General features: G+C 33.3%; 4 protein-coding genes and 1 long non-coding RNA gene across 8 annotated transcripts; 2 read left to right on the top strand and 3 right to left on the bottom strand.

Moving 5' to 3' along the window:
• Positions 1–1,886: 1,886 nt before the first annotated feature.
• LOC116344644 (sensory neuron membrane protein 1-like) lies at positions 1,887–7,395 on the top strand. Its single transcript, XM_031773282.1, has 12 exons — positions 1,887–2,022; positions 2,162–2,279; positions 2,420–2,459; positions 2,841–2,980; positions 3,053–3,312; positions 5,293–5,386; positions 5,462–5,548; positions 5,639–5,832; positions 5,930–6,049; positions 6,118–6,296; positions 6,385–6,444; positions 6,513–7,395. Exons 1-12 carry the CDS (start codon positions 1,906–1,908, stop codon positions 6,586–6,588), a joined length of 1,485 nt encoding a protein of 494 aa, XP_031629142.1. The 5' UTR covers positions 1,887–1,905; the 3' UTR covers positions 6,589–7,395.
• On the bottom strand, positions 6,882–18,470 carry LOC116344645. 2 transcript variants are annotated; one of them, XM_031773284.1, is made up of 5 exons: positions 18,096–18,470; positions 10,276–10,769; positions 8,147–8,235; positions 7,727–8,061; positions 6,882–7,654 (listed from the first exon to the last, which is right to left on the bottom strand). In XM_031773284.1, exons 2-5 carry the CDS (start codon positions 10,760–10,762, stop codon positions 7,528–7,530), a joined length of 1,038 nt encoding a protein of 345 aa, XP_031629144.1. In that variant the 5' UTR covers positions 10,763–10,769; positions 18,096–18,470; the 3' UTR covers positions 6,882–7,527. The 2 variants fall into 2 exon arrangements, with proteins under 2 accessions (XP_031629144.1, XP_031629143.1); XM_031773283.1 differs by lacking the exon at positions 18,096–18,470 and adding an exon at positions 12,887–13,056.
• A 2,019-nt stretch (positions 18,471–20,489) lies between these two features.
• Positions 20,490–25,119, bottom strand: LOC116344658 (glycerophosphodiester phosphodiesterase 1). 2 transcript variants are annotated; one of them, XM_031773298.1, is made up of 5 exons: positions 24,580–25,119; positions 21,784–21,998; positions 21,505–21,706; positions 21,232–21,416; positions 20,490–21,149 (listed from the first exon to the last, which is right to left on the bottom strand). In XM_031773298.1, exons 1-5 carry the CDS (start codon positions 24,919–24,921, stop codon positions 20,990–20,992), a joined length of 1,104 nt encoding a protein of 367 aa, XP_031629158.1. In that variant the 5' UTR covers positions 24,922–25,119; the 3' UTR covers positions 20,490–20,989. The 2 variants fall into 2 exon arrangements, with proteins under 2 accessions (XP_031629158.1, XP_031629159.1); XM_031773299.1 differs by lacking the exon at positions 24,580–25,119 and adding an exon at positions 22,100–22,187 and having other exon boundaries at positions 20,491–21,149.
• LOC116344657 lies at positions 22,236–24,176 on the top strand. The gene is made up of 2 exons (XM_031773297.1): positions 22,236–22,463; positions 22,544–24,176. Exons 1-2 carry the CDS (start codon positions 22,436–22,438, stop codon positions 24,040–24,042), a joined length of 1,527 nt encoding a protein of 508 aa, XP_031629157.1. The 5' UTR covers positions 22,236–22,435; the 3' UTR covers positions 24,043–24,176.
• A 322-nt stretch (positions 25,120–25,441) lies between the features above and the next one.
• LOC116344652 lies at positions 25,442–27,687 on the bottom strand. Of its 2 annotated transcripts, XR_004201438.1 has the most exons (7): positions 27,545–27,687; positions 27,201–27,284; positions 26,857–26,927; positions 26,626–26,683; positions 26,414–26,435; positions 25,769–25,813; positions 25,442–25,555 (listed from the first exon to the last, which is right to left on the bottom strand). It is a non-coding gene; the product is annotated as an uncharacterized LOC116344652 (long non-coding RNA). The 2 variants fall into 2 exon arrangements; XR_004201437.1 differs by having other exon boundaries at positions 25,769–26,435.
• Positions 27,688–27,974: the final 287 nt, after the last annotated feature.

Raw genomic sequence — 27,974 nt, forward strand, 5'->3', positions numbered from 1 at the left:
TGGGCAAAAAATGCTTGCGAACAAAATTGATGCCACTGATGAACAAAATCTTCGTCGCATATTGGGCGAATGCTTTTATCTGATACCGTTCACCGCAATGGATGCGAATGCATTTTCGAAAGTCGCTCATACTCATGCAAAACTTTTCTCATCCGACGAAGTAACTGATCTTATGGAACTCATTGCGACCGGCGAATCAACGGATCTATCAAGAAAATACATAAAATGGAATGATGTTCCAGTGTTTAGTCGGAATGAAGAACATTTGAAAAAAGGCATTCGAACTTCCAAACGAAACTGTCGAATTTTCACTGAGGAATAAAATTTACTGTGAACAAAAGAATATTGTTTGGAGGTTTCAGTTTATTCAACTTCAAAAACACATCCGATTCATACAAAACTCTTTTAGGGACTGTTAGAATCACCCGGAGAATGGCACCGAAGACGAATTGTTAGAAACTCATCAACTTTCGATGCATGCAGATGAAAATTTATTCACGAAAAATGAAATTAAATTCAATAATCCAATTGCTATTATGCCACATATCAAGTACACCATTTGTGTGAACTTTGCGGACTGTACCACAATATATGGAGATTGGCTTCGGGATTGGGTGTGTTTAGGTGGAGACTTTGAATCATCAACGGCCTTTGTTGATGTTGGTATTAGCCTCCAATTTTATTCTCATCCAACTTTAACGCAATACGATCACGCATTTGGAAGTATTATCTCGCAGTTCTACTTCAATGTACTCCGTGAATTTGACATAGAAGAAAATCGATCATCATTTTTTTAAGTAAAAACTTAAATTCATTTCTATTACTATTCATTACAAAAAATGTATTTTCACTCCAAAATTTAACCACAAATAAAATTGATATTTAATCCATCTGGTAATCTATTCATTATTAAATTACAGCATTTATCATAAACAATCTAAAGTTTTGTGTACTGGCAACGTATTTATATCATTCTGCGTCTAATCAATTGGTTGCTTGAATTCTGATAGCAAATAATCACACTTTTCATTGTTGGATCCATAGCAAATCAAAAAAATACGAAGAATCTCAAAATAAGTACACTTAAGATTAATTTATTTACCAGAAAAATCGAGAAACATCTCCAGGTATTTTTTTGTAAGTAATATATTTTCAATGTATCTCTGTCTCATGAGACTAAAATGGCTGTCTATTGTAAAAAATCTGTTGCAAAATAGTAATTTTGCCAACCATTTAGTTTTGGTAAAAGATTCAAATCATTAACAGATTCTATAGTATTTTTTAACAATGAATGATCGATCCATTTCGCCTTAACCACTATTTATGAGTTGATTTGTTATTCCGATGCCTAGAATATCCCCCAGAAGAGTAACCAGCTATTGCACATAGGCCATTGAGCAGTACGTCCAATCTTTTTCTCTAGGCAAAATGAATTGTTAAATAGATACGTGTCCATTGTCCCTGCTAAGTGATAATAAACGCCTTATTTTCTGTATATTTCGTCAAAAGTTTGAGTGTAGTGATTTAAATACTACTGTCCGTGTGTATAATTTCATTTCAACTCATGAGTGGACGCAATTGAACGATAAATTTCAATTTAAACGTTTCTTGTAGTGCTCATATTATCCAACGCGGTAAACTCTCTGACAAGGCGTTTCTTTTCAGTCTCATTTGATCCGTCTACTGAGCTAGACTTTTGAAATCAAACATATAATCAAATCTTGCATAAAGTGATACATTTAAAAAAATAGAAAATAATTTTTGGTGAAGGAACAAAATAAACTCCGAATAATCTTTTACATCATCCTTTATTTCTTTATAATCATTTAAAAAATATTTTTGATGAACTCAAATAAAAGCTAAGTTAAAAGCAATAAAACAAGCAATAAAAGAACATTTTGGAAAATGTATTTTCCAAAATTTAATTATAAAGTGTCGCTAATTGTGAGTATTGTTTTACTCATAATCGGTGCTGGTTTGTTTTTAACTTTTCCGAAGCTCTTGAGGAAAATGATTAAAGGTGTAAGTCTTTTGATAAACAAATTAATTGTCAAATCGATTGAATTTCACTTTAAAATTATTAAAAAGTCAATAATGTTAGTTGTAAATAAAATTTAGTGATTTGTTTTCCAATTTATTTATATTTACTATTAATTTAAAGCAAGTGAACGTGGCACCAGGATCAAAGATAAGGCCATTATACGAAAAAACACCATTTTTCATTGAATTTAAAATCCGTCTGTTCAATGTGACCAATAAAGATGAAGTGATTGAAGGAAGTGAGTTTTTTATTTGACTTGAACACAAAATGAATTATCATCCTTATCTTCTTCTTATTTTTTTATCAATTTATTTTGTAACCACGAGATTATGTTCATTTTACGTTTTATATCATGTTTTAAAAACGTATTTCCCTTAGAAAAACCCAAACTGCAAGAGATCGGACCATACTATTTTGAGTGAGATTTTTTTTCTTCAAATTTTTTAAAAAATATCCGTGTGATAATATTGAACAAAATTACAATCAACGAGCTTAAAAGAATATTTGAGAAAAGGTTCATTCCACAGTAACATACCTGAATTATTTATTCCTAACAAATTCGGGTTAAATCATGATTTTCCCAGAGTACACATTTTCAGCTATTTAACAAGATGAAAAAATCATAAATACTAAAAAATACTACAATTATCAAAAAAAAAATCGTATATTCGCGTACAAAAAGAATTTTTACGTTTTTGCTTCAATATTATCAAAATTTCAAATTCATCGATTATAGAAGAATAATCTATGTTGTTTTATTGAACTAAATCGAATGTTTTTTTTATAAAATTAAAATTAGAGAGTGGAAGGAAAAATTTGATTTAGTCGATAATGAAGCAGAAGATACGCTGACCTATCATTATCGCAATAAGTTCATTTTTCGTCCAGATCTGAGTGGCTCTTTAACCGGCGATGAAATCATTACAATGCCACATCCATGCAAGTATCGATTACATTTGGTTAAAAAGTTTGATTTTTAAATTTGTTTTATTTTTTTCGTCAACAAATCAGTGATAATGGGCATGTTTCTGGCCATAAATGTTGATAAGCAGCCCATGTTACCTGCTATTGACGGCGCTATAAAGAATTTATTCCACAATCCAGCTGACGCTTTTTACACGGGACGGGTAATGGACATTATGTTCGATGGAGTATCCATCGATTGTTCATCGAACGACCAGACTACCACTGCCATTTGTTTATCATTCGATTCAAATAAAGCAATTCGCAAAGTAGACGATCATCATTACGCATTTTCACTTTTTGGAGGTGTAAGTAACATCTTTCCTTATTAATATATGGAATCGAAGAGTTTTTGGATAGAAAAACATCTAATCAAACCCATATGAAAAAAAATATTGACTTTTTGACAGTGCTGTAAACAATTCGATGTTCCAATTAGTCACTTTATTCACACTCCCTTTGAATATTAGTCAATTTTCGTTCCAACAGCAAGTTTAAAGGTCATGCTTAATTTATTTATCCGAAAACACAATCCCATAGCAATTTGACATGATAACAGAACTTTAAAATATTCCGACACAAAAAAAAACTAGTCATTTGGATTGTTTGTGAAGGGAGAAAAATGCCGTATGTGTCAGAATTATTTATTGCGTTGTTCTTCGTTTTGAACTACAGGATAAAAGACCGCATCAAATGCTGGTGACCTCGAAAACTTGCATGGTTACCCGTTGAAAGTTTTATTAGATTGATTAATAGTTTTTAATGCGCATTAGAAAACTATGATATTCGCGGCATTGATTTTGAAAAAAAATACAGAGTCTTACGGGAGTAAGACGAACTTTTCCGCACGGTGGTAGTTGCGTATTTTATTAAGCAAGTTCAAAATAATATTTGTTCGATTTTTCACACTTTCATGGTGAACCCACTTGTACGACAATTGAAAGTATTCTATTTTCTAACAAAACACTATAAAAAAATATGTCTGACGTTAATTTTGCCATAAAAATTATTTTTGAAACACTTTTCATAACTAAAGTCGCAAAAAATTTGGATTTTTGTATGCTAAAATTGACGTGAAACTTTGAACAAGTTATTTTTCACAAGGTTTTTCAACCAAAATTAAGAGTACCTGCCATACAGAATATTCGTTTATGAGACAAAAATTGAAAATTTATGGGAAGTACCCCTAATTTTGATTGAAATCTCTTCAAACTTTCAGAATATCATTTTTTTGTGTAAAAAATAGTCTGAGAAAACTTTCACGTCATTAAGGTAGCATACAGGCATGGCTTCCACACAAAAATTCATTTTTTTGTGATTTTTTCAAGGAAACTGTATCAAAAATTGATTCTCAAAACAAACCTCGGATTCGGTTTTAACGTGCCAAAAACCCCCAAATACATATTTTTGAGTGTTAAAGTCTACATTAAGTATGACTTTTGGACGAAAATTGGACTCTTTTTCATAGGTATCACTCCAGGCATGAATTTTTTTTCCATCAACCAAAGTCGTTCAAAAGCTAATGATTTCTATTCCTCGCGACCTTCAATCATCCTGTAAAGTCATATTTTGAATTAAGTTTCTACGATGCTAACAAATTTTGCGTACGATGTACGACGTACAGATTAACAAAAGCCATGTTTAAAAACGCCAAATTCGTGTTCTCTGACCTCAGTAATAGGTAGAAAACATGTTTCTGAAGTTTTCAAAATTTTGACGGATTACAATACTTTTCACCTTACACTATGTGTGCGGAAAAGTAAAACCATAGAACATTTTATGGCTTCGATAGATTTCGCTTAAACCGAACATTTCGTTTACAAATTTTTGTAGAAATATGTTTCAAAAGTCCAAACTTTTTATAATTAATTTTTATTAATATTAATCAACTATTTCATACACTATCAAATTAAATTTAATGATGAACGAATCAGTGGATCTCCTTACGTGTTTTAATTCAAAAATCAATTATAATGATAGCAACCTTCACGTCCTAAATACAATTTTCATATGTGTCGTGTACGATGACGTGTAGTGATGATACGATTTGATGCAGTTTTCTATTTAACATTTAAATATGTATAATTGACTTCAGATAATTTTATTAAGCATGAATCGACTTTGATTATTATTTCTTAAGTTGAATCGATTTTATTTTCTCACGCCGAAGACAAATGAATTGTTCATTACTTTGATTCCATTTGAGGAAATTGAAACGTTGACATAAATTATTCCAATAATATGCATGATTAGTCAACCGCACAATATCAGAATATTGTTTGTTCCAGACCAATTATACCGATTTGGGTGAGTTCAAAGTCGGTCGTGGCAAAAGCAATTACCGAGATGTAGGCCGAGTAATAGCATTCAATGGTGAAACAGGTGAAATAAATCGGTTTTCTTTAAATTTACATACTTTTAAAAACATTTTAATTTACTTGTTTAATTTTCATATAGAAATGGACACGTGGGACGAAGATGAGTGTAACACATATGTTGGAACCGATTCAACCATTTTTCCAGCATTCATGTCAAAAGAAGAAGGTTCGTGTCTTAGTCTTTTTTTTCTTCTTATTAACATAGTGTTTAACGTAACTTTACATAATGTATGTAAAAATTATTTTGTTTACGCAGGAATTTGGGCGTACGAGCCCTCCATTTGTCGATCACTTGGAGCGTCATATCAATCAAAAACCAAATATAATGGAATTCCAGTGTTACGGTATGAGATGGATATGGGCGAAGACATAAATATAAAACAATGTTTTTGTCGCGACGAAGATACGTGTCCACCAAAGGGAACAATCGACCTATTCAAATGTAGCGGGGTATATAATTTAACTTTATTAAGATCACTGTGTGATTTATTTTATACGCCATAAGAAAGATACGACAATTATGACAATGAATTACACACATTTTCAGTCGCCAATGTTTGCTTCTCTTCCACACTTCTATTTGGCTGATCCGAAACTCTTGCAAGGCATTGAATCTGGATTGAATCCATCGAAAGAAAATCATGGAATAAAAATGCTTTTTGAAATTGTTAGTTAAAATATTCTTTAAACCATCTGTCATTTTTGTCAAAATTTTTGATAATGTTTTGATAATAGATGACCGGAAGTCCATTATCAGCGGCAAAACGGCTTCAATTTAACTTGGAGGTCAAACCTATCGAACAAATTGAGCTTATGAGAAATATGCCAGATGTGTTGTTTCCATTGTTTTGGGTTGAAGAGGGTGTGAATTTGGGACGAGACTTCACGAATCAAATAAAAAACAGTCTTTTCTTGTAAGTTTTATAGAACGATTGATTGTAGTTAGAAGTTCTTGTTCAGAATGATGAAGATTTTTTTTATAAATTTTATTCTTTCATTTAGAATGATCAAAATTGTCACCATTGTAAAATGGCTTTTTATCATAGTTGGCATCTTGGGAAGGTAAGTTTACGATTGAAAACTATAAATTACCCTTTTCTACTAACTGGTACGATTTATTCTGCAAATAGCGTTTTATCTGGCGTGATGATGATTATGAATAAACAAAATAACAGTAACAAGGTCACTGTGCCAAACGGCCGTTAAAAAGCTGACGAACAATCGAACCAAAAATAGATCAACCTATTTAGTCGATACAAAGAAACCAGCTAGACTAAAATCATTAAATATTACTTAATTATCTATTAATGATTGAAACAATTGGTTATAAAAAGTGCCGCAGTCGACATTTGTCTCTTTAGAATAGGTCACCGTCTATCACATAAAAGTTAATATTAAGATATATTATTGCACAATACAATGGATGGTATAGGTGTGTGTGTGTGTGTGTGTGTGTGTGCTGTAATGAATGTTTAATTAAATTCAAAAAAGGTTATATGTTCGATTTTTCAAATTTCTTTATTGTTTTTTGTAGTTCTGTTTCATACATTCATAACATCAGAGACCCTAGAACACTAGAAGAATAAATAGCTACAATCTAAAACATAAATAAATAATTTAAATAAATAAATTATCGTTGTGTTCGTAGTCGTTTAAATACACGTAAACCTAATTTAGCAAAAAAAAGAATAATATTTACCTATCAATTCAAAAAAAAATTCTCTCTCACATACATAACTACAATACATACAAATTTGATTTTGGATTAAGACCGATAATATACATGAAGCGATTGAAAAATAAAATACTTTCGATTAAATTAGAAATTCCTTGGGTGATGAAGAGGCACTGACCGATGTGAATTTTAAAAAATATTTTTTTTTTATTTCAAGGAAATCTCGTCGGTTAATCGAAAATGATTTATTTCATACGCTTCATGTTGAATATTACGTTCGTCTAAGCACGGAATTTTTCAATTGTACTCCATGCACACAGAGCACACGATTGAATCATCGCATTTATTGTTCACAAAATAAATTAAATTGTTATAAATATGAATTTTTCGCGTCTTTTCTTTCTAAACTTAACTCTGACCCCTTGAGCATCGATTTTATTGGTTCGGTCTTTGCTCTTTATTTTTTGTTATTAATTATCACTACATTCGTAGATTTTCACGCAGTCATCCTTATCTTGTCGTCCACGTCGACCAGCTTCGTAGAACTTTTCAAAGGCATTGCCTGTTGTTCGCTCCAAAACATAGCTAGTGGCATAACTGCGAATGTCAAACATGAAAATTGAATTAGAATAAAGAGTTGAAATTTTCCAGTTTTTTTTCAAATCTCACCTTCCCATTTGGCAGAAGATGCTATTTCCACCAATGTCCTGGTTACATTCTTTGTTTGCTTCGCAAATGTATTTTTGCATACATTTTTCCGATGTGTTTCCGGTTGTTTTTACGTAACCTTTAAGCATGGTAATCGTTGCAATGCCCAAATCGGCCACGCTGTCCTTTTTCTTAAGCTCTCGAGCGGCAAATGATCGATGTGAGAATGATGTCTTCAATGCGTCCAAAAGATTAACAACAATATTTATGAATTCGCCGGCTTGTTTAGCCATAATATTTACTTGATCGGGATCTTTAGCGCCCAATACTCCTTGGAAGACAGCAGCCAAAATGCTCTAATCACGCAAAAAATGTACATTTTTTTAATGAATTTTAATGAAAAAAATATGTTTAGCATGGATTAAATTAAATGAAACAAACCTGCATTGGTGATGCATTGCCGTTGTCAACTTTGTCGATACCGTCATTAACACCGCCGCCGCCCAAAAGAGTTGTGATTATTTTCAAACCTGCGGAAAAAAAGTGACGGGTTTAGATAAGAAAAAAAAACAAACATTCATACAAATTGTGACGTGAATGTTAAAAAAAAACGAACAAAAAACCCAAGATCTGGCACAGCAAAAAGATATTTCTTCTTTCTCTCCAGCATAAAATGAAAGTTTTTGCCAAAAAAAAAACATATAAAGAAAACAAAAAATTAAAAGCAATCTAAATATATTTACGCGCGCACATTACAGAAAACAAGACAAGCGTTTGTAATCGATTTTAATTGAACGAGACGCAATGTTGGAGAATGTTGTATTGTTATTTTCATTTGCTAGCGAAAATGAAATTTCATGAGAATAACTAATTAAATTCCAAATTACGCCAAAAGTTTCACTAATTCCTCACTGCAAAAGCATCAGTGGCATCGTTTGTTGTTCATAATGAAATTACTTGTCGTTATTCTCTGGGCTGTGCTTTGTTTGTTCGCATTGGTTTTCTTTTTTTTCTTCTTCTTCTTTACTCGTCGGACGATGGTTGCCTTATGAATTATGAAGATAGATTGCCGTCGCATGAAAATACATTTGTAATGACTTTCTTTACGGTTTCTTTGTTTTCATTTGGCTGCGTTGAATGAACAATAAACAATATACAAGAACTGAATATGTGTCACATGACTAGAATTTAAAAATGTTCGTCGGAATGACATTAATCCAAACACACACAAAAAAATACTGTCTAACTTCTTCTTGGTTTGATGTGGTTCGGATTAACCGTTTCTCATTTTTTTTTAAAATACCGACGACAAACAGTCGTGTGAAAACGAATTCAAAAATATATTATACAGAGATGCCGTTCCATGCAGGTGAGTTGACTAAAATCTACAGTGTGTGTGTTTTGCATTGCCAATCGATGTTTACAGGCCAAGCCGAGTCGTGATCAGTGTTTTAGTGAAAACGAAGAAAGAAAGAATTTCAAGTGAAAAGGTAAACGAAGAGAAAATAAGCAATTTGGCAGAAATGAAGTTGGTCAGAGATGAGCTTGAATTTATTTCGCAAGTAAGTAAAGTCACTAAACAAATCGAGGCATGCAAAAAATCGATTCTTTCGTCGATCGAGCATTAAATTGATTTTATACAAATAACAATCGATACGAAGTAGCGCACAACCAAAAGAACGACTGTGCCAAAGTACGATCACATTCAAATGGCACAGATAGCGGTTTACTTGTTATGGATAGAACACGAAGCCGTTGATAGTTTTGATTTTCACTTTGAAATTTGATTACCAACTCTGTGTATCAACTATAAATTCTAATTATCACTTCACTTCGTGAAGTTCATTATAATGTGCGATGGGCAAAAAAGAGTCAAGCATCCAAAGCTTAAATTGGCATTTTGCTAAATCGAATCTCATTTGACAATATTCTAAACCGCAAGCAGCCGTAAAATTAATATACGAGCTCTTCTTTGAAGTAAACACATATGAACAAGCTAGACAACTAAGATGGCACCGTTACCTTTTACCACTTTTCATGTACCGTATGTTTAACTCTTTATCGTATATCGAGTGTATGTCTTATTAACACATCGATGTGCTATTTCTAGACATTCATTCATAAAGCGAATCGAAATCACACACACTGGCGATTATAAGAACTAAATCGATCACATCAAAGACGAGCAAGAGCATGTGCGCGCATTGTGGTTAGTACACTTAGGCATTACATTGGTGGCGTCGTGCAATCGGTCGATGCTCCAATTTTCTTTTTGTATAAAGAATATTATTTAGAAGAAGAAAAAAAATAAACAGTCATTTAGTTCCAGTGTGTAAGCGTGTCTGAATAAGCGGTTTATTCACATAATATTGTGTATGTGCTTTTGGTACGCAGAACGGTTTATTTTGCATGCCTTGGGGCGAGCATAAGCGAAATAACATGGCAAAAACCTGTATATGTAACATACACTGAACACAATCGGTGCAATCTTATACGGAAAACAGAAATCGTTTCAAAAAAATTCCATACTTATGAAGAACGTAATGAGGTAATGAAAAGAATGAACTCACCAGCTGCGATGACTCCCGTCCACGGACTCGGAGCTAGTCCGTTGCCATCTGAATCATCCGATTTGGTTGGGGCGAGTAAATTTTGATTGGCAAAGAACATTTGCATCAGCGAACCCAGCATATTTGTCCATGAGAATGTATTGCCATCAATTTGGTTTGTTTGAATGTCTTGATCGATGTCATCGAGCGATACTTTTTTCAATGCATTTGGTTTTTCGGCAAATTTACGAATTTCTTGTGGTTGTTGTTGCTGTTGTTGCTGTTGTTGTTGGTATTGGGCTGGAACTTGGTAGTGTTGGACACGTGGCTGAGGTTGTTGTTGTCGCAGATATTGATAATGTTGAAATTCGGCCTGTTGTTGTGCTGTTTTCGGTATATATTGTCCGACTATTTGACTTTGTGCAGATTGTAGTTGTGGGTATGCATAGACTAATGTGCTCATTAAGAGTGAAAGTAGCACCCAACCATTGACTGTTTTGTGATTCATCTTGTATCTGGTTTTTTGGGAATTGAAATACAAAAATACATTTATTTTCTGAATTGAAATGATTCTTCGTGTATTTATTTACAAAAATGTTGTGTTTAAAGCATTTTGACATCGCAATTTAAATATGAGCAACCGAAGAAGATCTGTTTTTACAAACGGCGTTTGTCATTGGAATATGGAAAAGAAAGTTTTCAATGCGTATAATAGATTCGTTGAGCATCCGTATGCAACAATGTATCATCGGTTGCATAATAAAATCAATAATTTACTTCTTTTAGGTATTTTACGTGACGGATGCGGTATTGCAACCGATCAAATATCCGGTTGAGAGTTATATTTCGTAACCAGTTGCATTCTTTCGATATTATAAAGATTGAAATCAATTTTAAAAGGTATTATTTGAAAACGATATGACGTCAACAAGGCACTTAAATTTGGTAATGATTCAACATTGTTAGAAGAAGGCGAAACAAGATCTTTAAAAAACATGCGTAAACATTAAGTACATGAACGGAAAACATATAACATTGATATAACAGTTAAACCTCACCGAGCTTAATCACTTCACATCGCAATGAAACGATGGTCAATTGGCACAGTTAAAGGTACAATGTTGTTTACCTGCTCAGGCAATTTAAATGATTATTAAACTTGAAACTGTTTATGGTCATCGGCGTCGTTGATAGTTCTATCAAGTATAACAAGTTAGAATCGATAATTGTGTGGAAAGAAAATCCGGACAGATTCACCTGCTGTCTCTAGCTTTTTTTCTTAAGTAGAAGCATTCACTTTATCCTAATCGTTGTGACAACGACGAGCTAGAATCTCAAGAAAAAACCCACTCTTTTGTGGCCGTGTATATGCATGTGTTTTTTTTTTTTTTTTTTTGAATTTATGGAAATGAATTTTTCGTTTCTTCTAGCACAGCTCATTTCAATTTTCATGCATTGTTTGTGTGTGTCTTATCTTTTTTCTCTTTTCATTTCATCGAAAGAGATTACCCATTGATTTCTCTTGGTGTTTCACATGTGTATTTCCATTATCGTTTCTCTCCCATGCATACACGGAACCAAGCAATTATCGGCGCATATTCTTTATGTTATGAAAGAGACGAAAGAAAATTATTATCGACACACAAACAGCACACCGGAGCCAATTTGAATAGTCGATATACGAAAGAATTCGAAAGAATTTAGGTCAAATCACAATAAATCGGTGTGTGTATGTGTAAGGTATTGAATACAAAATATGATGAAGAAAAATCAACACGATCGAAATATAAATAATGTATAAGAATCTTTCGATGGTTATGTTCATAAAAAGCGATGCGATGATGGCAAAAGTGCTATCAATACGATGTCGATTGGGGATTGTCTTTATTTTGTCGTTTCGTTTTGTTTTGACTGTTGTGGCCGAAATTCACAATTGGTATTCATTCGGGTCAGCGATTTTGACAATGCAGAAATAAAAACAGAACACTTGACGCGACAGAGAAGACAACAGCGAATAATAAAGAAAGAGAATATCGATGAAGAGAAAACAGAAAATGATCATTTCTGGGCCGTCGCTTCATCGTTATTATCGTGGATCCGTGACAAAATGCTGTAATTTGAACAATATGCGCTTTTTGGTTCTGCCATCGAATGAAAGACACTACAAAACGAAATAAAAAAAACTTTCATTTTGTCAAATATATCAATCAAATCACGGAGAAAACTTAATTGTTGTTTGCCGTAAATCGCAACTAAAACACATACACACAAGCCGAATGTTTGAACACGATCGAATGGGAAATATGTGCGGATTCACAGGTGACTATGATTTGGTATTTCACATATTTTCAAATGCCATCACATGAATCTATCGAATCGCCGGTGTAAGAACAGATCAATCTCGAAGAAATTCCGTTCATCTCTTGCAAATAAAGCTTAATATTCAGTTTTTTTTTTTTCATTCATTTCTTTTCATGAAGGTTTCACTTCTTCAATTAACTCAAACAAATTGTCGTGGATTTTTTTCTTGCGCCACTGCGTTTCACAGTCTATTATTATGAATCGCATTTTTTCTTCTTCTTTATTTTTTCTTTGCTGTTCATTGTTGATAATGGCGTGGATAGTGCCTTACCTGATATTTTACGGTTTATGCGATTCTATAATATTTGAAATATTAAACACTTCAAAATTGTTCACTTGATTGAATGTTCGCTTCTTCAATATTAAAAAAAAAATAAAATTATTGCACGAAAATTAAACCACTATCTCATGCACGTCTTTTCACTCGGAGAACAAATTTATATTTGAAATTAAATTTACCTTGAACTTCGCTTTATATACAATGACCCACTTCTTTCTTTTTCTCTCTTCTTCTTCTTCTTCTACTTCGGTATGTCTCTTGATGTGATTTGAGGTGGCGACTTTTTACCATACCTCAAACATATATGCTTCTTCATTCTCCTACCTTTCTCTCTGTGTGTATGCATGCATAAGCGCACACTGTCTTTTTAACTTTACCGTTCGACTTGAGCTGCGTGCGCATTTCATTGCTTACGATCTTTAAATATTGTTTTTTTTTCTTTCGAAAAGAAGAAAATATCGCTATAACTCAGGTTCGTGTTGCTTCATTCGCTTCGAAAATATGTTTCGTCAACGGTGGAGAAGGCATTTCACAAAGGTGTGATGCGGTTGACAATTTATGAAGTAAAACTTGTACCACACATTCTTATGCATTCGTATAGCTGCTCAGACACGAACATTTTGTATCGCATATGAATCACAATACCAATGGTCACCTGTTGAATATAACAGTGCGCTTCATTTCTTTCACCAGGTAGATAGAAGACATTTTGCAAATCCGCTTCGATTGATATTGATCGACGTACACATTTTTATTTTGAGACACCCATATGCAAATGGGATCTTGATGATTATCGAAAATGACATGGAGGTGCTTAAGTGGCCTTTAGTTAAATGTATACATTTCAGTCAAATGATGTGGTATTTCGACTATTAACAAACGATTCCATTCAAATAGCTATTACACATCGTATTAGTTTTCATTTGCTTAATGTTTATTGCGATGATCGTAAAATCCATTGAATTTGAGTCATTCAATTACGGAGAGAAAGCAATCAAATAGGTCTATGAATATGCGCACGCATACACACACACACACCCAACACAAAATACAACACTTCAAGTGAAATGATGGAATTTCGCATAATATTTGTACAAGTAATTTAAATTCGAGTGTTGTTAACACAAAGTTTGCATTTTATTTTGTAACAAGCGATGAAAGACTTGAGAAGACGAAAAAAAGAAATGAAACCAAAGTTGAAATGAAACTAGAATAATTCGAATTGAAACTCAATGCGTTGTTTTACGATGTTTCCTTTGATGCTATGATTTTTCGTTCTTCAATTCGAAGTCGCAATTGCAAATGCTGAGAAATGGAGTACGAAAGAATTAAATTGGTACGGAGTACATTTTAAAATTCTTATTCCGTACGATTCACAACGAAACTGTGCGCCAATTTTACAACCGTAAATTGGAATATTTCTACATAGACACAACATCATTTTTGATATTGTCTTTATTTTCGCAATGCGAATCACAAACGAACCAGATACTACTCCAGTTCTGATAAGCGGCACATAATTATATTTTGAAATCCGATTTTATGAATGAATGAATTGTATCCACTCGTACGACGACTAGTTTAGTATACGAAAAAAAAAATTATTATACACCGAAACCGTTACGCGACGACTCTGAATGGAAATTTTTAAAGAAATAATCTGGAACCGAACATGTGCGCGCATAAGAAAATGATCACGTATGCAGCCGATAATCAAATGGAAATCGCAATTATTTACGGTTAATAAGGTAAACAATACCAAGTACCAGTTATGATCCATCAGTTGAATTCGCTTCACGAACATTCGATATGAAACCAATCGGCTGATTTGCAGACGCTATCACAGATGATTAAACACACTCACACATTTTCCATCTACATTTCATCATATACAATAATAAAATTGATTCTTCGATATCGCATATAGAATTTCCAATGTCGGAAAATTTTATTCGATTGACCGAAATGAAGTAGAAGTTTGAACAATTGGAGCTGTTGTTCTGGTCAATGCAAAATTAATCAGAACCATTGATTTACCGTTGGAAAATTCATCGATTGAAAACAGAAACGATAAACTTGCAGTAATAAATGTGTGTCAGTGCGTCATCCACGGACTACAACAACGACGACGATGACGACCACGGTGTCACAAGACCATGACAAAAATGAAGAAGAAGTTTAAATAATAAAAAAAAAATAAATATTTGCGGTCGCGTATCTATAATTCTCATTGACGAATTGCAAAACTTTCATTTTACATTTCAATCGATCGATTCACAACGAATTTAATAACGAATAACATAAGCCATAGTTATTCCGCCGGAATATTTATTGCGATGATAAAGTGAAGCAAAACGGGCAATCGGACATCCGTACAATTTAAATCGCAACACATAAAAATTGTTTATTCAAAACTACCAATCACCACCGGAATGTGAATGACCGGCATGCATAACCCTCCCGAAATCAACATTTATCGTGTTGCGTTGCTCAGCTCGATCGAATGCTGTAGCAAATATGTTTCTCGATTTCTTTTCTTTCTGTAACGTAATTTCACTTCTTCCGCTGTCGTGGCCGTCGTCATTGTCGTTGTCGTCAACACACTCCACACACTGATTATCTTTACCTTTTTGTCTTCTTATTTTACTGTTGTTTTCTATTCAACCATTTTTATTTTGTTTTTTTTTTTTTTTATATGCGCTTTTGGTCATTCGGCATTCTCTTCGCTCTATCTGCGATCGTTGATTGTTTGATCTTTTGCTATGCAGAATAATATCGTGTAAAATAGGTTGAATCATTGAAAGAAAAGTATGCAACTTATTCTAGTTACTATAAAAATTGACTTTATGGTCGTAATTCACATGAAATGAAAAAAAAGGAATCAAAATTGTATTTCACTGAAATGAATAAAAGTGAACAGTGAACACAATAAAAGTGATCTGATAATGAAGATGTTATGATTATTACTATCGATAGCATTGTTGTGATGGTAATAATGATGGGAAATGGAGGCGCATGCCATTGGCATAAAAATGGTACTATTTTCATAGAGGTACTGTGCAATGCAGGCAATCAACAACAGACACACTGCTTTTACCGTTCAACCAAACGGAATTAACATTCTCTTTAATTCCGCAACCATTTCTGCCATAGAAAATTTTGCACAATACGAAAATTCATTGCGCATGTTCATCTCAATGCATTTCCGAAACGCACACGAAATGCACATGGATGCAATTTTAACAACGTAATAATATATGCAATTGCTGGTTTGCGCCTTGACTTCAAGCTTCAATATCACGTGCCTTACACATTTTTCTTTACGTCGATGTGCATACATTCTTCGTTTTATTATTAATTGAGAATGTATATTCTTTCCGCTTCAATTGGAATTGGGTTAATGACTCTCTCCATCTCTTCTGTGCCACTTGATAAAAAAAAAATTCGGTATTGCTACCTAGTAAGGGCTTTCAAGCCGCGCACATCGATTACTAAAATGCATTGAAATAACAAACAATTTCAACAAACCACTTCTTCGGCTCATTGACGCGGTGCACTTCATGGTGTACTCACGCTGTAAATTGATTGTTATTGCAATTCATACATCAATGTTTTGGTACAAGTTCATCGAACAGTGATGAGCCATGGAAAAGCATAGCTCGGTTGACTCGATTTTCTCACATCCGGTTCGTTCGTCGATGCACGCTCACATTTTCATGCACATTCATCAAAACTTTTTGATGATGCGCCATTTTTGGTGTCTATTCATTCTTTAAAAAAAAAACTTTTTTCTTTTGATATTTTGAAGTGAGACCATTTTTATCTTTGTTGCTACTTTTGCCATTATTCCAATGATGAGGCCATTATTTTGTTGAAAAAAAAAAAAATGATGATTTCCAATGAAGAAATGAAGATGCAGATTTGTATTGTAAATATTTGCCACAATTCATCATTGCAATTGGCCAATTCATCAGTTTTTGTTCGCTTGTACAGTTAACGTCATTTGTATTGCTAAAAGATTTATTGGAAAGGATTGAGATGAGAAACGACTTTTTTCAGAGAGCGCTTTTTTCGATCGTACACACCGTTTCGTTTTCGTATGCCAGGTACCGAAACTATGAAAATGAACATAAACGTTGTGTTCAAACGCTTGATTGATTCTCGACTTTTTTACTCTCTTCTTTCCATCTACGCGCCGCTTTTATTCAACGGCTTTCTTCTGTTTACTTTTCAGCTTGCACATCAATTTTACGACGAAAGACTTCAATTGGAGTTTCTGTTTTTTTTTTCGTGCAATTGTTTGCATACATTTTTTATCGAATTTTTGGTGTTGATTACAGTTGCACCAACATTAATTTGCGATGTCAAAAACATTTACAGAAAAAATGACTGCTTTCCACTCATGTTTGGGCAAAATAATTCAATTCTTTACAAATGTTACTTTCTAGAAAAAAAGAGCAAAAAAACTCAGGTGCGACGACCATAAATGTTTATTGTCTTTTTTTCAGCAGAACGTGAGTGTACAAAGAAGATAAAAGAGAGGGTGCAAATCCTTTTGAAAACATTGTATCGCCTTTTACAACGATTGTCAATTCCCATGTAGTTTTTATCTTTTGGTGCTGATGAGTACCATTGTAATGTTTTTTCGTTATTTTTTCTTTTGCGAAGATCTTTTTCTAGTGCCATACTAGTGAAAATGACGAATTTCAAAAATTCCGAGTAATTGTTTGTGTTTCACTTAACAAAATGCACAAACAGATTAAAATCGGAATTGATGAAATTCACAAGGAATACGTCAGTAATTTGTTCGTCGATTATAATGCCTAATTATGACGTGAAATCCGTACATTGCAAAAAGTGAAAAAATTTATCGTTATGAGAAATAGAAATAGAAAAAAATGGAATTTAATTTCGAAACAAAACTAGACCATATCGACAAGATACAGAGGGATAGCGAAAGATATTCATCGTGCGTTCATACAAAGTTCCATCATAAGTTTCGATACATATGGTTTTCTATCGTTTTCTGCCCATTTCAAAGCGCATAAATCGCGTATTGCATTGACTTTCTTTTTATTGCATCTAATAACTGACTCTTGGCTGTTGTTGTTGTTGCAGCATTTATTTTCCATTGTTATTGCTCACAAATTATTTCTATTTGCATTGATAAATACGATTTACTTGGTAAATGATTGCTTACCTCGTGAAATTGTAATCACTTGTGTACGCAAAATAAATTAAAAACAACGAATAATAGTAAATTTTCCCCGCACACACTTGTCTCTAATCAAACGGCAACACAGATGGTCACAATGTGTATATGTATGTAAAAAATTGTATTCCAATTCTGATGAATTTTAGAGAAAAAGATCCGTTAAATGTTCTCGTTTATCTAGATTGTCTTTCGATGTTTACTTTTTTGTTTATCACTTCTTTTCCGCACTCTGTGTTAATATTCAAAATAGTGTAAAATGTATCACATTCAAGGCAGAGAAAAAAAATGGTTCGCTCTTTCTTTCTTTTAAAGCAGCAAAAAAAACTCACTCGAACAACATACAGTATCTCTTCACTTCAAAAACCGTTTCATATCTGAAATTAATTTTACCTTGAACTTCTATATATAACAACTATACGTTGACCCACTTCTTCTTCTTGTGCTGTTGTTGCTGCTTTGCGTACGGTGTGGTAAATATGATCGCCCGTCATATTCTATGCATCTCTTTCGTACTCAAACAATTGTTACGACCGTTGGTCGTTGTATTTGTGCTGCTTTTCTATTTTCTTCATGCTGCGAACACATATTTTTATGCTCATGCTCATTGCTGGCGGAAAAAATCATTGTTTCGTACACTTATACGCAAAGAAATACTGGTGCGCAATCCAAAGAAAGCAATGCAGACCCGTAAGAGTGTTCAGTACGTGTATACGATCACTTTGTAATCGCTTCAAACTTGCTTCGTATACTAGTTATTTCAGAAGTTGTCCATTCCATACATGTATGTCTGTATGTGCGCAAAGTGCGCATCATATCACATTCGAGCGCGATCATCTAATCAACAATTTTTAGAATACCTTTTCTCGATGCTAAATTATATTTATGCCCAACGTTCAAATGAGTTATAATTGAAAAATAATTGAGTAAAGTGCTGAAACCATTCATTTAGACCAATTGTTATGTTGGAAAATTATAGCGGACGCTTAAAAAAAGTGGCCAATGTTTCTGGATTTTTTTCTTCCCCTTGAAAAAAATTTGTATATGGATTTGTGATTTCTCATCTGCCACGAATTATTCCAGTATAAAAATCCAAATGCTGTTTTTATTCCGTCATTTGCAATTGGTCAAAAGCTTCTTGGACAACAAGAAAAAAAAAGAAAGCATGAAATAATAATTTAGAAAGACAAAACGCCGAATTAGAGAATAGGAAAAATACCATTTGAAATCTACATTTCATCTTCGTAATAAGTGCTCACTTTTCACATTTATCACAGGTGACCACACAAAAACCGTATAGAACAAGATTCGATCGTGATTTAGCAATTCATACGATTTGAAATCGTTAGCATAAACACACGTTTACGTTCATTATGATTATGGTAAAATCAGAGAACCGTAATTCAATTTCTAATACGCATATAAAAATCCATGCAAAATCTCGTCAAACAAAAGACTTTGTCCGAATATTTCCACGCCATAAATAAAAAAATAGCGATGCGAAACTTCTGATGTAAATAAAACCGAAAAGAAAACTTGTGTCATTAAACCGATGCTTATGTGTATAGTGTATGTATGCGGTGACATGAGATTTTATGAATGAATAAAGTGAAATTTTTGCCATCTTCGCATTCATCGCCTTTATATTCCTTGCCGCAGAGACTGAACAAAAGATCATAAAATCATGGAAACTATAGTCGAATCATACAATTTGATATATCATGTATCACACAAAATGACCATATACTCAAAGAAATACGCAAAAAACAAAAACAAGTGATGAGCTGTTTGTACCAATTAAACGGTCGATTGCAATACCGGTTGCCGAAGTAATTCGATGAGTGGTTTTTCGCACCGATTCCAGGTTAATCATTTTTGTCCGTTGCCGCTGAATCGATTTGTCTCACAGTTATAATTTCATTCATCATTTTGACCACACACACACATTCATTCATCGAAGCCCCACCAAGCAATATTCAATCATTTTTTTTATTAATTTTTAAAGTCGATGATAACGATAATCAATTTCCCACTTTGATACATGAACACTGTTATTATGATGGGATTCAATACATGTAATTTATTCAATCGAAACGATTAAATGTTCACATCATACAACATGAACACCATGGCATCTTGATAACAAACAAAAAATACATTTACAATGAATCGATGCAATTCGAAGTAAAAAAAAAAACGATAATAATAATCATCAATTTCGCATCGATTTCATTAGCAGCGGCTTCGTTCGATTAATTTTACTTTTTGTATCAAGAAAATGTTGGATTTTATATTGTAATGCATTGAGCAATAGATTCACTTTCTTTCTAAAAAAAAAAACGGACCACAAACACATCATTTCAATCGCTTAATTATAACGGTATTTTTATTTACTCGATAGCGAAATTTTATACAATTTTCATGTACTCTTCTTACATTTCTTCTGTGCCGCCTTTTGCTATTTAGTTTAAAAAAAAAAACTTAAATATCTACGAATGTGTATTAAATACGTTGTTTATTTTACAAAGTAAATTTGAAACCGAAATGACTAGCTGCAAAAACGCCCAACACGGTTTCAGTCTGAAACATTGAACTTAACGAATTGTGTTTTTTGTAGCAAAATATATATATGTTATATGCTTAGAGTTTCCCATTTATAGCTGCATTTTGTATGTTAGATGAATTGGTCGCTGTTTTTTTTGTAGATCTATTGTTATAATTAAATTGACGATGAGCAAGATCTGTGGCAAAGGCTTCTTTTTGTTAAATGTATTATTCTATTTTTTTTAGATGTGTCTGTTGAACAAGTGCAATTTTCGTAGGGATTGTTGTATGAATTCAATTCGATTTGTCTATCAAAAGGGCCATAGCGGTAATTTGATTCACTTTTTGATTTTGACAAAGTTCGATGGTTCCGAACGCAACGAATCGGTTAGATATTGAGTGCGAAGTGTATGTTGAAAGTAACGTTTTTCATTTGGTGAATTCAATGTGTAGACTATTGGTTGTATATTTGATTGGCGCCACATTTGACCGATGTGTCTGAAATATTAATAGAATTGAAAAAAATGATGATATTTTTTAAACAAAAGAGATTTAACGATGGTGAATTCAAATAACTTACTCATTAAAATCATGTTTGTTGATAAAAACTGCACTAATGCCCGTCAACACAGCGATTATGTTGCGATACAGCAGTCCGTACAGAAATGAAAAGAACGGTGAATTCAGCAATATCGACGGAAGATTTACTTTTGTAACTTTGTCCAACCAAAGGGCGCAAATAAATTGGGGATGTTGTTTCCGCAACTGAAATTTTTCAATGTCACAATCAAAGTAATTGACAGCGAATATTGACGGACTTGAAAGAGTTTATTGCAGAAATGATTTGTTTTACCTGAAAAATGGCCTTTGGAGACCGGCTGCAGACGATGATTCGCTTAAAACGTTCCGGATTATTTTCGAAATATCGTGAAATATTCGAAACGATTTGCTGGTTTGTTGAGCCCATTAAGAGAAAAATGTTAATTTTTTCATGCATATCGAGCAAGTGCATGAGGTCATTGAATTGTAGTATCGATTCATTTGGTTGTTTTTCACTGAAATTTACATAAATTATTCCATTAATACAGTTGCTGTATTAGCTTTTTTTTATTCAAATTTTAAATTACCATACCATAATGGATGATTTTTTGCGATGTTCATTGATTTTAAATCATCAAATTTCAATGAATTAATCTTGGAAAATGATAATTGAGGCTTATGATCTGTGGATCCATTTGGTAAGCTGTTATCAAGCCTGTGTAATGTTTTCTCATGTAAAATTACCAATTGGCCGCATTTGGTTATATTCACATCCAATAAGATGTTGGTACACGATTGTGCGACACACTGTAACGAAACGAAAATCAAATCATTATAATACGTGAATATTGCATTTTTTTCCAATTTAATTTTGTTTTCATATACTTTTCAAAAAGATAAACATTTACTTTGCATTTTGTATAACCGAAATACATTGGAGACTTAAACGTCAAAATACTTAATAATATGTGTGTTGCGAGTTAGTTTTGGATTTTTCCGTTAGGGGCAAATATATTGACAATATTATTATAGTGCAAAGCTAGGTACAAAAAAGATTATAATATTGTATGGTTCAAAGTCTATGTTGTCTATGTTTGAATTGAAAACAAATGTATTTCTAATGCCGACATAATTGATCTTAACAATATTGTGCACTTAAGTTTGCAAATTTTGTGCACTGCATGTTAGTTGTGCTTGTGCATCTTATGCGATTGAAACATATTGTTGTGGTAAAGACGTAGAACATGTGGTCATTTAATTTAATGAGTAAAGGTAAACGAGAATTTGTGCAAAAATTGTGAGCATTTGTTTAATACGAAAATAAGTTTAAATATTGAATTTTTGAATTGCAGCAAATATGACCGAGCCACCGACAAAGAAAGTATTACGAGAAATCGATATTTCGCCAGAAGAAGTGCCAATTTTATCAACCGCCGCAGAAAATGCCGATTTCACAGCGCAAGAATCTCTAGACGAAAGTATCAAAATTGTCCATCTGAGCGATGATTGTTTGGTGAGAATATTCCGTTACCTGAGCCTCATCGATTTAACGAACGTTGCCGAGTCCAATGTTCGTCTTGCAAGGCCAGCCAAATTCGTTTTCAATCAAACACATCAAAATAATCAGTTATTCTTCAAGTCACGCGGTGAAGTTATTCAAATACCTGAATATCATCCGATGGCTGAATCAGATCATTTTACCATCGATTCAACGCTGGTCGAGAACATATTCAAACATTTTGGCAAATATATGCGAAGAATAAAGGTGTTTCATGCGCTTAGTTCATTCCGAAGTACGCCAAATTTCAATTTAATGAACCCAATAGCCGAACACTGTCTGGACACATTGCAAGAGTTGGAATTCTTTGGATCGTGCGTATTCAATGAGCTACGGTATCGTCCGAAAACATTTACGCGGTTGGAAAAAGTGATTTTTTGTGAAGTAATAGCGAAATTGTCACCGGTTGATAATTTGAATCGTATGTTTCCAAATCTACGTTTCCTCGAGTTTCACAACGTCTTTCATCCGTTTGAATCATTTGTTATGGAACAAAACTTTCCGCGTTTGGAACATTTTGGCATTTTTACATTTCCGTATTCAAAATTCCTGCCACATTTTCTGCCCATCATAAATCGGTTTGTCAATTTGAATCCACAGCTGCGAAGTTTGAGCATGTATGACCTAAAATTGACATTGAATGATCTCTCAATGGATACGATGCTGAATATTGAGAAATTGGAAATTGGCGGACGAAATGAATTTCCAAAGCCACCATTCAATTTTGGAAATTTAACCAGCTTGAAACTCATCTTCTCGAATGAAAATAAAACGGACGACATTGAATGGCAACATTTCTCAGCGCAACTCGAACACTTGAATATTGTTGGTTTTCAACTCAATGACAAATCGGTCGATTTAATTCTTCAATGCACACACTTGAGATCGTTCTCATTGACATCGTTCGAAGGATTCGATTTAAAATACATTGAAAAACTTGCAAAAAATTTAAGACGCCTCGAAGAAGTCGAATTTATTTCAAAGTTCAAGGAAGATTCGAAGCAAACGTACGCATTTGCCGGTGCCCTTATATTTATGGAAAAATGTGCCACTTTACGTAGAGCAACCGCCTCAATACAAGTCGAGAAAAGTGACGTTAAATTCAGATTGGTCAAATGGTGTTACTTGAAAAAGGACGAATTTTTGGACGCGTATCAAGAAAAATTGAAAAAAACGTTGACCTTCGATTGGTGGCGATGGCCAATAAAGCATGAAATCAAATTTGTCGATTATCTCAAAGGATGGCAAGGTGGACCCGTGTTTAGCGTCTGTATGACGAATCGAAACAATTGAAAATACGCTTTTGTTTTTCAATTCTTAGGCACTAAGTTACTTAATTTAAGACGAATATTGTCAAAATCTACATTAAATTATCGTTTTTCTCGCATTCAACCATTTAATATGGTTAATAAAAACAAATATTTCCTGCACCATAATATGTTCGTATGTATGTTGTGTATAGCGTTTCTATGGCATTAGGTGAAATTTTATCTCATTGGAGATGCGCCGTGCTATGGAGTAATTATTCTGGTATATATACGGTCTGTAGGTCGGGAGTCTAAATATAAAATGCACGATTTACGATCTTATTTGATTAACATGTACTAAACTACCTCGAAACTACCGCATAAATGAGTTTGTTCGTGAGTATGAATTTTTAATGTTGAAATTGTAATCGAGAATTTGACCCAATTCCAATGTGATGGATCGACCCATAAAGAATGTATAAATTTTAAATTAGCACTGTTTATAGAATTCTACTATATCGACACCACAGACAATACTTATCCAATGAATATACTTGTTTTTTCCATTTTCGGTTGAACTTACATTTTCAATAGCGGAACGTGAATTTTCAATACAATCTAAACAAGCAGCACGATTAGCGATGGGCCACCATGAAATCGTGTCACTTGAATCGCATCGTAGGTTTTGTTGTCCCGTTGAACATTGTCTGTCGATATGTTGATGATTACTGCCAATGGCATCGATTAAATTTTTTGGTAAATTCGGTTGTTTCAATCGAAAATATCGACTCAATGCAAACACTAAAATTCCAATAATTAATACAAATCCCAAACTGGTGGCACTCGCCAAATTATAGATTAATCTGATCACACGATAGATAAACAAAAACACTTTGAAAAGAAAGCTCAGCAGTGATGATATCATTTTCTATCGCTTAGAATATACACATGCACACACAATAACAATAACAAAACAGAAGAAAAAAACTTCTAGCTGGTGAATTGCTTTTGTTTTCAATTAATTTTGAAGGCGCTTTTGTAACAAACAACGAGTTTACATCCTTTCATTTAAAACTAAGTTTTCGATTTCCGTAAATCTAATGTGCGACTAGAACCGATTCAAAACACCTCGATAAAAAGTAAAAAAAAAACATGATGGTGGATAAAATGTGACATTTCGGCATATCTACATGTATTTGTGTGTCTGTATAATAGATTCCCTGATCATTGGATAAGAGGCAATAAACGCATATTTCTGATAGCGCACACACATCAGAGGGGTGCTACTTTTTCTCCGCTTTTTTACGCTTATGTGTTTAACTTTCGGGCTTACATTGATTACAATGTGTTAAAGCGGTTTCATTTAAATGGTCTGTCATTGAGGTTAGAATCAGTTTCTTATGATAAAAGCCTTTTGAATGGAAATGAAAAAAAAAAACTTTTTTTTTTAATTTTTGATTTTTCGTTTTATTTCTCAAATTTCAAAACTGAATAGGAATACATTTGAATATGTATTTTACTCTCGCGCAAATGCTTCGTCAATTGGATGCTTCACATTCCTATTAAGTGAAAAGAGATAAAAAATGCACAAGTGAAATTATTAGTAAAATTCAACATTCAAATTTGACAACATGGGTGTGACTTAAATAAGCTTCAGTGAGAAAAGGTTATTATCATAAACACTCAAAAGTGTCCCAAGGCCTGGGTTTTTAAGATCATCATATACAAAAACAATTTACAAAATAGAATAAAATCTAATCGAATATAATTACCTAGCGACAGCTGAATGCAGACTGTATTGACTGCGACTGTTAAACCTAGCGATGTTAATTGAAAATGTACAAAGTTAATATCCGCCCCCAAAAACACTCTCATCAAGCAATTGAATGCAGTGTTTGAAAATGACACGATACCAGAACATAATTTGTCAAAATTCGTTTAGTTTTTCGGAAAATTGAGGAAATCGAATTCAGTATCAAGCAAGAACATGTTGTTGAGTAAAAGGGTACAAACATTACAGACTGAGCCCCATTGTGGTGGTTTAACAATCGAAACAGATGATCGATTGAAAAAGCCCAAAACATATCTATAGATTCTGGCCGGTTTGCAGAAGCGAACATTTACCACAAAAAATCGAAATACCCGTTAAGGTGTTTCTCTCATTTTATGAGCAAAATACCGACAACTGCAATGAAATGCTTAACGCATCAGTACTTTCTACTGCTGGCCCGGGGACTTTACCCAGGATAAAAAATGAGTTACCAGGAACTCGTATGTAATCCCGTGAGTTTGGCTTGAAATGTTCGTTAATTACTCGCCGCAATATTCTTACTATCAATTAAATTCGATTTTCTCAAAATCAAAAATCAACAAAGTCTGTTCTGGTTTCGTGCAATTTTCTTGTGTGGAAATTTTACGTTTTATGGTTTCAGTGCCAATCTGTAAAAGAAATAAAAACCATAATTAGTTTCAATGTGAAATGTATCGATAAAATGTTGAGTTTTGATCGAAAATGGATCAGCACTGCAGGAGTATCGTCAAAAAAAATTGCGCCTAGTGTGATATTGTCATCATATCCAAAAATGTCAAATAGTTGAAATAAAATTGAAAATTCATAAAAAGAAATTACCCTTTTGAAGATGTTGCTGAAATTTGCGGATCATGTATCCATCGACATGTGGCTTCACCTAAAGTGAATAGAAAAAATATTAGAATAAACCTTTAAAATCATTGAAAACTTCAATTATGTTGATAAATCAGAGTAATACAAAGCTATAATCATTAAATATCAGGTGAAACACGGATTACAATAGCATCATGTTGAAAATTGAAAAATAAAACACACTCAAATGTATATTACCTTCATGGGTTTCAGTTCAATGAGCTCGGTTGGTTGCGCACATACCACGTGGTCATACCTCATGACCTAACCTAAAAAAATTGAAACAACACAAAAATGCATCAGTTTTCGCGTTTAATTTCGGGTTGAAAATGGTATTAAAATTGTGAATTTTGTGTTACGAAGGTGTCAATTCAAAATAAAACGGAAATTTATTTCAAATGCGACCCACGAACTGCCGTTTGCTATCGCACACAAAATATCACAATAAATTACAATTTCCATGGAATATTCGAAATTGAATTTTACCACAAGTGTGCTACAATCAAAATATTGAAGAATAAAATCGACGTTTTTGAACTTACATTTTTCACCAAAAGAATTTCCAAAAAAGGAATTCATTTTATGTTCAATGATTAGCCGGCCTTTGCAACGGGCAACGGTTGCTGCTGTAAAAACACATAGAAAGTGAGGTTAGTTTTCTACAGCGTACATTCGTTTCACTCATTGGAATTTTCAGTGTAGAAATTGTATTATTTATAATTCCATGCTTGTAGTGATTAGACTTGGTACAAGCAAACGATGATCAATAAAACGTTTCTATACGCAATACTACGAGCAGCAAAACATGAATGGCAAAATCATGCACTATAGATACCTGATTGCGATAAGAATTTCATCTGGAAATTTATTTAAAAAATGAACTTACATTTAATTCTGTCGATGATCCCATTGTGGAAGACAAGATTTCTTTGTCTTTTTGTTGAAAATAAAATTTCAACTTTTTTTTATTTCACTCAGTGAAAATGAGTTGTTGACTCTCCAAACGCTGAAGATGAAAAGAACGATTCAATGGGGAAGTGTGATCATGTTTGTGTGACTCAAATCGGTATCCACTAAATAATTCGCATCGGCAACACTTTCGGGCAAACTAGTGCCCGTATCAAATGTTGTTGATTTTTAAATATCACTATTTCAAACAAAAACAATTTAATTCTCTTATGTAATTTTTTTCCACGTCAATTGAAACTTTCAAAACACCAAATGTTTTTATATTTCTCGTAAAATGATGTTAAGTTTTAAACTAACCGTTTGCTGGATGAACAACCGCACAATGTAAACGTACTCTTTACCGAATG

Source organism: Contarinia nasturtii, unplaced genomic scaffold (genome assembly GCF_009176525.2).
Source record: "Contarinia nasturtii isolate CC-2019 unplaced genomic scaffold, AAFC_CNas_1.1 Cnas_scaffold_1101, whole genome shotgun sequence".
NCBI classification, from domain to species: Eukaryota; Metazoa; Arthropoda; class Insecta; order Diptera; family Cecidomyiidae; genus Contarinia; species Contarinia nasturtii.